Source organism: Tamandua tetradactyla, chromosome 6, assembly GCF_023851605.1.
Source record: "Tamandua tetradactyla isolate mTamTet1 chromosome 6, mTamTet1.pri, whole genome shotgun sequence".
NCBI lineage: Eukaryota > Metazoa > Chordata > Mammalia > Pilosa > Myrmecophagidae > Tamandua > Tamandua tetradactyla.
In genome coordinates this window covers 114,572,180-114,584,836 of record NC_135332.1, presented here as the reverse complement: position 1 = coordinate 114,584,836, position 12,657 = coordinate 114,572,180, and the positions used below count along the sequence as shown (strand labels likewise).

The window sequence follows — 12,657 nt, the reverse complement described above, 5'->3', positions numbered from 1 at the left end:
ACGAACTGTGGTATATACATACGATGGAATATTATGCAGCTTTAAGACAGAATAAACTTATGAAGCATGTAATAACATGGATGGACCTAGAGAACATCATTTTGAATGAGTCTAGCCAAAAACTAAAGGACAAATACTGTATGGTCCCACTGATGTGAACCGACATTCGAGAATAAACTTGGAATATGTCATTGGTAACAAAAGTCCAGCAGGAGTTAGAAACAGGGTAAGATAATGGGTGATTGGAGCTGAAGGGATACAGACTGTGCAACAGGACTAGATGCAAAAACTCAAAAATGGACAGCACAATAATACCTAATTGTAAAGTAATCATGTTAAAACACTGAATGAAGCTGCATCTGAGCTATAGGGTTTTTTTTTGTCTGTCTGTTTGTTTGTTTGTCTTTTTTTTTCCTTTTTTTTTCTTTTTTTGTACTATTATTATTTTTATTTTTTTTTGCTATATTAACATTCTATATCTTTTTCGGTTGTTTTGCTAGTTCTTCTTCTAAATCGATGCAAATGTACTTAGAAATGATGATCATGCATCTATGTGATGATATTAAGAATTACTGATTGCATATGTAGAATGGAATGATTTCTAAATGTTGGGTCAATTTCTTTTTTTTCTTTAATTAATAAAAAAATAAATTAATTAAAATAAAAGTAAAAAAAAAAACTAGACTTCTTTAGGGATACTTTTGATTTGAATTCTTTCATATCTATGAAACATTTGAGGACACTGTGAAAGATAAAAACATTTATTTCTGAAGCCAGATTTCCTGGGTGTGAATGCTGGTTCTGCCATTTATTTGTGGAGTAACCTTGAGCAAGTTACTTAAGTTCATGATCCAGTAATGGACAAACTACTTTAAAGGGTTGTTACGAGGAATACATAAGTTAAAATACAATTATCTGTATGAGTAATATGACAGTATTAATTCAGTGTTTCTGTTGTGTGAGTATCTTTCATTTAATTTTCAGGAGGATCCTCATTGACACTGGGGAGCCAGCAATTCCAGAGTATATCAGCTGTTTAAAGCAAGCTCTGACTGAATTTAACACAACAATCCAGGAAATCATAGTGACTCATTGGCACAGGGATCACAGCGGAGGCATAGGAGATATTTGTAAAAGCATCGATAATGGTAAGCAGAAAACATTAAGTTCATTGAGGAAAGCACCTTTTGGGAAGCAGTTTATTTTAGTTATTGTTCTAGTTTGCTAGCTGCCAGAATGCAATATACCAGAAACAAAATGGCTTTTAAAAAGGGGAATTTAGTAAGTTACTAGTTTACAGCTCTAAGGCCGAGAAAATGTCCCAATTACAGCAAGTCTATAGAAATGTCCAATCAAAGGCATGCAGGGAAAGATACCTTGGTTCAAGAAGGCTGATGAAGTTCACAGTTTCTCTCTCAGGTTGGAAGGGCACATGGCGAACACAGAGTTTCTCTCTCATCTGGAAAGGCACATGATAAACATGGTCAGGGTTCCTCTCTCATCTGGAAGGGCACATGGCGAACATGGTGTCATCTGCTTGCTTCTTCTCCTGGCTTCCTGTTTCATGAAGCTCCCTGGGAGGCATTTCCCTTCTTCATCTCAAAAGCGCTGGCTGATGGACTCTCTGCTTCATGGTGCTGCATCATTCTCTGCTCTCTCTGAATCTCCTTCATTCTCCAAAATGTTTTCTCTTTTATAGGACTCCAGAAACTTATCAAGAGCCACCCTAATGGGTGGAGACATGTCGTCACCTAATCCAGTTTAACAACCACTCTTGATTAAATCACATCTCCAGGGAGATGATCTGATTACAGTTTCAAAGATACAATACTGAATAGGGATTAGAAGAAACGGCTGCCTTTACAAAATGGGATTAGGATTAAAACATGGCTTTTCTAGGGGACATACATCCTTTCAAACCAGCACAGTTATAGAGTTAAGAAAGCTAGTAAATCTTTTATTGAATACCTTATATTTAATTGGTATTTTAGAAAATTAATATGGCTGTTGAATACTGTCCTAATTTTAACAAAGAAAGAAGGAAGAAGTTCTGTTTGCTGTTTCAAATCTTCTTCTACCTTTTATGTTTCCCTTTTTCCCAGTGATGGTCAGTGTTAATCCAATCTATGTGATAATTAATACTTAATATTTCATCATAGCTAACAACTGTTGAGCATTTACTGTGTGGTGAAATATTTTATGTGGGTTACTGTGAGGTAGGTGCCGTTGGTATCCACATTTTAAACAGATGATCTTGGGTCTTCTGTTACTTTAAGGCAATTACTAAGATATCCAAAAATCTGGCAAATATTATTTTGGTAATTCTCCATCCTCAAAACAATTTGGTACTGACACTTTACCTCTCTCCTGATTCCCTCATCTGATCATCACATATACAGACTCATTCGTTTATTCATTTAACAAATTCTCAAGTAACTGCTGTATACCAGGTACTCTTCTTGGCACAAGAGATATACCAGTGAACAAAAACAAACAGACCCTGCTCTCATGGAGATATCATTCTAAAAGGGAAGATAGATGGTAAATTAATAATCAGTCAATTCGTGATAGATGCTGTGAAGAAAAGTAAAGCCAAGTGAAGAGAAAGTAGAAAAAGAGAGAAAGTTGGGAAGGCAAGTGCTATTTTAGAAAGGGTGAATGGGAAGAGGGAGGAAGTAAGCTGTACAGGTATTTGGGAGGAAATTACATTACAGGAGCAAAGAGGCTGGATTAAGGGCATACATAGCATGTTCAGTGCACAGCAAAGACATCAAGAATGTGCATTCAACCAATATTTTAAAATACCTGCTTTATAGCCCTTGAGACTAGAACAGTGATGTGCAGTATTCTCAGCTATGGCACCAGTTATCATCAGCCTACCAATTATAGAAAACCATCTCGCCCAACCTTCTTATCCTGTACCTCCTTTCTTACAACTCAAAGGGACTGCGAATTACAAGAAATCATTCTCACTCATTCTGACTTTTACTCATCTTTCATTCTCTTATCTATTTATTAACTAATTGTATGTAGTGGTAAAATTCATATGACGTAAAAGTTACCATTTTTTAAAAGTGTGCAATTCACAGACATTTAATACATTTACATTGCTATGCAATAGTCACCACTACCTAATTCCAAAATATTTTTATCCTACCACAAGTAAACCCTGTAGCCATTATCAGTCTCTCCCCATTCCATTCTTCCCTCCAGTCCCTGGTAACCACTTATCTACTTTCTGTTTCTACAGATTTACCTTTTCTGGATGTTTCATGTAAATGAAATGACACAATATTTAGTCTTTTATGTCTACCTTCTTTCACTTAACGTATTTTCAGAGTTCATCCATATTATAACATGTAGCAGTATTTCATTCTTTTTATGGCTATCCCATTGTGTGGGTATATTTGTTTAGCCATTCATCAACTTATGAAGGGCCTTAACTACCTTTGTCACCTTGGTTGACTCCTCTTTTAGCATGAGGGTCAGTTTTTTTAATTAAAATTAGAATGGTCAAAATTTTAAAATAAATTTAGTAGATTGAAATGCTAGTGATCAATGAAATGGAGGGGTAAGGGGTATGGTATGTATGAATTTTTTTCTGTTTTCTTTTTATTTCTTTTTCTGAATTGATGCAAATGTTCTACGAAATGACCATGATGATGAATATACAATTATGTGATGATATTGTGAGTTATTGATTATATATCAAGAATGGAGGTGGAATCAGGCCAAGATGGCGGCTTAGCAAGGTGCGTGATTTAGTTCGTCTTCCAGAACAGCTACTGAATAACCAGGGACAGTACAGAACAGCTCCTGGGGCCACACGAGTGACTGGACACACAGCATACCCCAGTCTGGACCAGCTGGACCGGCTGCGAGCCCCTCCCCCAGTACTGTGAGTGCATGGTTGTGCTCAGCCCCTGCTGCTAGTATAGTCTCTTTCCTTACCCCTCTGGGGAATAGACATACAGTGTTCCCCAGAGGGTTAAGGAAAGAGACTAATAGCAGCAGCAGGGGCTGAGTACAACCAAACACCAATTGTGGAATTAATTAATAAATTCTGACAACTAAAAATAGGTCCCCAGCTCAGTGAACCTGGTCAAGCAGAGGTCGCTGATTTTTGGCCCGGCACCAAGGAGGCAGGGCTGACAGGAAAAAGAAAAAAAAAAGAAACAGAGGTTTTTGTGGCTGAGTTTCTACAAAGGCTTGACTGCCTTTGGATACAGCGGCAGGGCTTCTCAGGCTGCAGCTGCCCCAGGCATAGGCAGAAACAAGCTTGTTTGAGGGCTCATCAGGAGCCTGTGCCTTCCCCAGGGGAGGGGTGAGGCCCAACTTAGGTGGAATCCCTCCCTCAAGGAAGTCAGACACCAGGGCTTGGTAATTTGAGCCATTAAAACCAGCCTACAACCTCTCCTCTGTCTCCACCACGCCCCCAGCAGGGAGAGTCTGCCAAAGTTAAAGGTACCGCATCATCTTATGCTGATGGGACCTGCAGGCAGAACAGTGCCACGTACTGGGCAAGATAAGAAAAACAGAGTCCAGAGACTTCACAGGAAAGTCTTTCAAACTGCTGGGTCTCAACCCTCAGGGAAAACTGATGCAGGTGACTCTTTCCTCCTGACCGGAGGTCAGTTTGGTCTGGGAAAATCCAGGTAGGGTCTATAATACCTAAGTAGACCCTCCTAAAGGTGGGGGGTATACAGGCACCATAGAGGCAGGGCAAGAAAGAGGAACACAAAAACTGAAAAATTCTTCTCTGTTAAACAAAACCTAAGCTAGTGGTCCAGAAAAAGCTGAACTGAATGTCAAAGCACAGACAAGCAACAAATTCATCCAGCAAGAAAACCCTAGGTAAAAGAAGTGAAAACAATCTCCAGAATAAACTAATTAAGGTAATTAAATTCCTAGATGCCAACAAAAAATAACAAACCACACTAGGAAAATTGAAGATATGGCCCAGTCAAAGGAACAAACCAACAATTCAAATGAGATACAGGAGTTGAAACAATTAATTCAGAATGTATGAACAGACATGGAAAACCTCATCAAAAATCAAATCAATAAATTGAGGGAGGATATAAAGAAGGCAAGAAATGAAAAGAGGAAATCAAAAGTCTGAAAAAACAAATCACAGAACTTATGAGAATGAAAGACACAGTAGAAGAGATGAAAAAAACAATAGAAACCTACAATGTTAGATTTCGAGAGGCAGAAAATAGGATTAGTGAACTGGAGAAAGGAATATCTGAAACCCAATAAACAAAAGAAAATATAGGGAAAAATGGAAAAATATGAGCAGGAACTAAGGGAATTGAATGGCAGTATGAAGCGCATGAATATGCATGTTGTGGGTGTCCCAGAAGGAAAAGAGAAGGAGAAAAAGTAATGGAGGAAATTATCACTGAAAATTTCCCAGCTCTTATGAAAGACTTAAAATTGCAGATCCAAGAAGTGCAGCGTACGCCAAAGAGAATAGATCCACATAGACATACTCCAAGACACTTACTAATCAGAATGTCAGAGGTCAAAGAGAAAGATTGAATCTTGAAAGCAACAAGAGAAAAGCAATCCATCACCTACAAGGGAAGCCCAATAAAACTGTGTAGATTTCTCAGCAGAAACCATGGAGGCGAAAAAACAGTGGGATGATATATTTAAACTACTAAAACAGAAAAACTGCCAACCAAGAATTCTATATCCAGCAAGACTCTCCTTCAAAAATGAGGCTCTCAGGCAGGCCACGGTGGCTCAGCAGGTAAGAATGCTTGCCTGCCAAGCCCGAGGACCCGGGTTCGATTCCTGGTGCCTGTCCATGTAAAAAAATAAAAATAAATAAAAAAAAAATGAGGCTCTTCTTCAAAAATGAGGGAGAAATTAATACATTTTCAGACAAAAAAACCATTCAGAGAATTTGTGACCAAGAGACCAGCTCTGCAAGAAATACTAAAGGGAGCACTAGAGGCAGCTATAAAAAGACAGGAGAGAGAGGTGTGGAGAAGAGTGTAGAAATGAAGACTACCAGAAAAGGTAAAATGAAGAAAAATTAGATATGACATATAAAATCCAAAAGGTAGAATGGTAGAAGAAAGTACTGCCTGTACAGTAATAACTCTAAATGTTAATGGATTAAACTCCCAATCAAAAGACATAGACTGGCAAAATGGATTAAAAACAGGACCCATCTGTATGCTGTCTATAGGAAACACATCTTAGACCCAAGGATGAACATAGCTTGAAAGGGAAAGGTTAGGAAAAGATATTTCATGCAAATAACAATCAGAGAAGAGCAGGAGTAGCTATGCTAATATCCAACAACTTAGACTAAAATATAAAACAGTCAAAAGAGACAAAGAAGGACACTATGTATTAATAAAAGGAACAATTCAACAAGAAGACATAACAATCATAAATATTTATGCACTGAGCCAGAATGCTCCAAAATACATGCAGCAAACACTGAAAAGAAAAATAGACATATCTACCATAATAGTTGGAGACTTCAATTCCCCACTCTCATCAATGGACAGAACATCTAGACAGAGGATCAATAAAGAACATAAAATTTGAATAATACAATAAATGAGCTACACTTAACAGACATTTATAGAACATTACACCCCATAACAGCAGGATACACCTTTTTCTCAAGTGCTCATGGACCATTCTCAAGGATATACCATATGCTGGGTCACAAAGCAAGTCTCAATAAATTTAAAAAGATTGAAATCATACAAAACACTTTCTCAGATCATAAAGGAATGAAGTTGGAAATCAATAATACGCAGAGTGCCAGAAAATTCACAAATATGTGGAGGCTCAACAACACACACTTAAACAACCACTGGGTCAAGGAAGAAATTACAAGAGAAAACAGTCAATAAGGCAAATGAAAATGAAAACACAACATATCAAAACTTATGGGATGCTGCAAAGGCAGTGCTTAGAGGGAAATTTATTGCCCTAAATGCCTATATCAAAAAAGAAGAAAGGGCAATAATCGAGGAATTAACTGTCCACTTGGAAGAAGTAAAGAAAGAACAGCAAACTAACCCCAAAGCAAGCAAAGGTAAGAAATAATGAAGGTTAGAGCAGAAATAAATAAAAACACTTGAGAAAATCGACAAAACCAGAAGCTGGTTCTATGAGAAAATCAATAAGATTGATGGGCCCTTAGCAAGACTGACAAAAAGAAGAAGAGAGAGGATGCAAATAAATAAGATCAGAAATGGAAGAGGAGACATAACCACTGACCCCACAGAAATAAAGGAACTAATGAGTGGATACTGTGAACAACTTTATGCTAAAAAATACAACAATGTAGATGAAATGGACAACTTTCTAGAAAGGCATGAACAACCAATTTTGACTCAAGAAGAAATAGATGACCTCCACAAACCAATCACAAGTAAAGAAATTGAATCAGTCATTAAGAAGCTCCCCAAAAAGAAAGGTCCAGGACCAGATGGCTTCACATGTGAATTCTACCAAACATTCCAGAAAGAATTAGTACCAATCCTGCTCAAACTATTCAAAAAAATTGAGGAGGAGGGAAAGCTACCGAACACATTCTATGAAGCCAACATCACCCTCATACCAAAGCCAGACAAAGATATTACAAAAAAAGAAAACTACAGACCAATCTCTCTAATGAATATAGGTGCAAAAATCCTCAACAGAATTCTATCAAATTGAATCCAGCAGCACATTAAAAGAATTATACATCATGACCAAGTAAGATTCATCCCAGGTATACAAGGATGGTTTAACATAAGAAAATCAATTAGTGTAATCTACCATATCGACAAATCAAAACAGAAAAACCACATGATCATCTCGATTGATGCAGAAAAGGCATTTGACAAAATTCAATATCCTTTCCTGTTGAAAACACTTCAAAGGGTAGGAGTAGAAGGGAACTTCCTCAACATGATAAAGGGAATATATGAAAAAGCCACAGCCAACATCATCCTCAGTGGGGAAGAACTGAAAACATTCCCCTAAGATCAGGAACAAGACAAGGATGTCCACTATCACCACTGCTATTCAACATTGTGTTGGAAGTTCTAGCCAGAGCAATTAGACAAGAAAAAGAAATACAAGGCATCAAAATTGGAAAGGAGGAAGTAAAACTATCACTGTTTGCAGATGGTATGATACTATATGTCAAAAACTCTGAAAAATCCACAGCAAAACTACTAGAGCTAATAAATGAGTACAGCAAAGTGGCAGGTTACAAGATCAACACTCAAAAGTCTGTAGTGTTTCTATATGCTAGTAATGAACAATCTGAGGGGGAATCAAGAAAAGAATTCCATTTACAGTTGCAACCAAAAGAATAAAACATTTAGGAATAAATTTAATAAAGAGACAAAAGACCTATACAAAGAAAACTACAAGAAATTGTTAAAAGAAATCACAGAAGACCTAAATAGATGGAAGGGCACACCGTGTTCATGGATTGGAAGACTAAATATAGTTAAGATGTCAGCTCTACCTAAATTGAGTTACAGATTCAATGCAATACCAATTAAAATCCCAAAAACTTACTTTTCAGAAATAGAAAAGCTAATCATCAAATTTATCTGGGAGGTCAGGGTACCCCGAATAGTTAAAAGTATCCTGAAGAAAAAAGATGAAGTTGGAGGTCTCATGCTACCTGACTTTAAGGCGTATTATGAAGCTACAGTGGTCAAAACACCATGGTACTGCCATAAAGATAGGTATACTGACCAATGAAATTGAATAGAGTGTTCAGATATAGACCCTCTCATCTACGGACATTTGATCTTTGATAAGGCAGTGAAGCCAGCTCACCTGGGACAGAAGAGTTGCTTCAATAAATGGTGCCTATAGAACTGGATATCCATATGCAAAAGAATGAAAGAGGACCCATATCTCACACCTTATACAAAAGTTAACTGAAAATGGACTAAAGGCCTAAACATTAGATCTAAGACCATAAAACTGTTAGAAGAAAATGTAGGGAAATAGCTGATAAATCTTGTACTTGGAGGCGGTTTTCTAGACCTTACACCCAAAGCAAGAGCATTGAAGAAAGAAAGAAAGAAATGAGAACTCCTCAAAGTTAAGCACTTTTGCTCATCAAAGAATTTCGTCAAGAAAGTAAAAAGACAGCGTACACAATGGGAGACAATATTTGGAAACAACATATCAGATAAAGGTCTAGTATCCAGAATTTATAAAGAAATTGTTCAACTCAACAACAAAAAGACAGCCAACCCAATTACAAAATGGGCAAAAGACATGAACAGACACCTCTCAGAAGAGGAAATACAAATGGCCAATAGGCACATGAGGAGATGCTCAGCTTCCCTGGCTATTAAAGAAATGCAAATCAAAACCACAATGAGATATTATCTCACACCCACCAGAATGGCCATTATCAATAAAACAGAAAACAATAAGTGTTGGAGAGGATGTGGAGAAAGAGGCACATTTTATCCACTGTTGGTGGAAATGTCAAATGGTACAACCGCTGTGGAAGGCAGTTTGGTGGGTCCTCTAAAAGCTAAATATAGAATTGCCATATGACCCGGCAATACCATTGCTAGGTATCTACTCAGAGGACATGAGGGCAAGGACACAAACAGACATTTGGACACCAATGTTTATAGCAGCATTATTTACAATTACCAAGAGATGGAAACAGCCAAAATGTCCATCAACAGACGAGTGACTAAACAAACTGTGGTATATACGTACGATGGAATATTATGCAACTGCAAGACAGAATAAAGTTATGAAATATGTAACAACATGAATGGACCTTAAGGACATTATGCTGAGTGAGATGAGCCAGAAACAAAAGGGCAAATACTGTATTGTCTCACTGATATGAACTAACAGTGAATAAACTTGGAGAATTTCGTTGGTAACAGAGACCCTCAGGAAATAGAAATAGGGTAAGATATTGGGTGATTGGAGCTGAAGGGATACAGGTTGTGCAACAGGACTGAATATAAAAACTCAGAAATGAACAGCACAATACTACCTAACTGTAATATAATTATGTTAAAACACTGAATGTGAGAATGATGGAGGAGGCCTGGGGGCACAAATGAAACCAGAAAGAAAGATAGATGATAAAGACTGAGAAGTTATAATCTAGGAATTCCTAGAGTGTATAATGATGGTGACTTAATGTACAAATTTTAAAAATGTTTTTGCATGAGGAAGAACAAAGAAATGTCATTACTGCAGGGTGCTGAAAATAGATAGTAATTAATATTTTAAAATTTCAACTTATGTGTGAGACTAAAGCAAAAAATGTTTATTTGGTACAAAATTTATATTTTGACTAGTGCATTTCCTAGCAAAACTTATGTAGACAGCTTAATTGAACACCATAAGTACATGAAACCTTGAGTAGGACATGAGATTTTGTTGGTTTGCCCAGAGTGATCTGAACAGTGAATAAAAAAGTATTTGCAAAGTCCCCTTTGGGGAGTGGTGAGTGTTCTAGTTTGCTAGCTGCCAGAATGCAACACACCAGAGACGGATTGGCTTTTAATAAAAGGGGATTTATTTTGTTAGTTCTTCAGAGGAAAGGCAGCTAACTTTCCACTGAGGCTCTTTCTTATGTGGAAGGCACAGGATGGTCTCTGCTGGTCTTCTCTCCAGGCCCCTGGGTTCCAACAACTTTCCCTGGGGTGACTTCTTTCTGCGTCTCCAAAGGCCTGGGCTGAGCTGCGAGTGCTGAGATGAGAAATGCCGAGCTGTTTAGGCTGTGCTACATTGCGTTCTCTCATTTAAGCACCAGCCAATTAAGTTAAACGTCACTCATTGCAGCAGACTCCTAGCTGACTGCAGATATAATTAGCAACAGATGAGGTTCACGTACCATTGGCTTGTGTCTGCAGCAACAAGACTAGGTATGTTCACCTGGCCAAGTTGACAACAACTGAATCTAACACAGTGAGAAAGGGGGAAAATTCAAGTTCCCCAAGTTGAGTTCTTGATATTCTCACAAGCAGTGTGGATAACCAAAGCTATAGGCTGAGCCCCCAGTTTTGGGGGTTGTTCATATGAAACTTAACCCCACAAAGGATGCGTTAAGCTTATTTAAAATTAGACCTAAGAGTCATCCCCAAGAGAACCTCTTTTGTTGCTCAGATGTGGCCTCTCCAACCAACACAACAAGCAACCACCGTCCCCCTGTCTACATGGGATATGACTCCCAGGGGTATGGACCTTCCTGGCAACATGGGACAGAAATCCTAGAATGAGCTGAGACTCGGCATCAAGGGATTGAGAAAATCCCTAGAATGAGCTGAGACTCAGCATCAAGGGATGGAGAAAACCTTCTCGACCAAAAGGGGAAAGAGTGAAATGAAACAAAATAAAGTGTCAATGGCTGAGAGATTCCAGAGTTGAGAGGTTATCCTGGAGGTTATTCTTACGCATTAAGTAGATATCACCTTGTTATTCAAGATGTAGTGGAGAGGCTGGAGGGAACTGCCTGAAAATGTAGAGCTGTGTTCCAGTAGCCATGTTTCTTGAAGATGATTGTATAATGATATAGCTTTCACAGTGTGACTGTGTGATTTTGAAAACCTTGTGTCTGATGCTCCTTTTATCTACCTTGTCAACAGACGAGTAGAACATATGGAATAAAAATAAATAATAGGGGGAACAAATGTTAAAATAAATTTAGTTTGAAATGCTAGTGATCAATGAAAGGGAGGGTAAGGGGAATGGTATATATGAATTTTTTTCTGTTTTCTTTTTATTTCTTTACTGAATAGATGCAAATGTTCCCAGAAATGACCATGATGATAAATATGCAATATGTGATGATACTGTGAATTACTGATTATATATGTAGAATGGAATGATCAAAAGTTAAGAATGTTTGTGTTTTTGTTTTTTGATATTTAAAAAAATTAAAAATTAAAAAAAGAATGTAATGATCATATGGTAAGAATGTTTGTGTTTGTACATTGGTACATTTAATAAATAAAATAAGTTTTAAAAAGTAAATAAATATGAACTTATAAACATCTATGTAGCTAACAACAGAGCACCAAAATACATCAAGCAGGAAAAAAAAAAGAATATTTGTGTTTGTATGTTGTTATGTTGAATAAAAAAAATGTTCATGGCTCATATTTAACCACGGAGGTAAAAGACTTGTACATTGAAAACTATAAAACAGTGCTGAAAGAAATTAAAGAAGCTCTAAATGAATGGCGAGATATCCCATGTTTATGGGTTGGAAGACGAAATATTGTTAATTTGTTAGTATGACCCCAGGCAATCTACAGTTTCACTATTCATATTTCAGTAGCCTTTTTACAGAAATGGAAAATGAAATGCTATCTTCAAATTCATGTGGAATTGCAGAGGGTTCAGAATAGCCAGAACAATCTTGAAAAAGAAAAACAAGGTGGAGGACTCACACTCCTGATTTCAAATCCTAATACAAAGCTACAGTAATCAAAACAATGTGGTACTGGCATAAGTACATGCAAATAGATAAATGGAACAAAATTTAGAGTCCAAAAATAAACACACATCTTGGCCAGTTGATTTTTGACAAGGATGCCAAGTCCATGCAGTGGAGGAAAATTACTCTTTTAAGCAAATGGTGTTGGGAAAACTGGATTTCCACATGTGAAAGAATGAAAGGGAACC

General features: G+C 37.3%; 1 protein-coding gene across 2 annotated transcripts in view; it reads left to right on the top strand.

The window, feature by feature from the left end:
- LACTB2 (lactamase beta 2) overlaps positions 1-12,657 on the top strand; it is a 57,545-nt gene that overhangs the window by 11,783 nt on the left and 33,105 nt on the right. The window contains exon 2 of one of the 2 annotated variants that reach the window (XM_077166974.1): positions 988-1,148. In XM_077166974.1, coding sequence (XP_077023089.1) covers positions 988-1,148 — 161 coding nt within the window. Of the gene's footprint in view, positions 1-984; positions 1,149-12,657 lie in introns of both variants that reach the window. The other variant, XM_077166973.1, reaches the window with a different exon arrangement.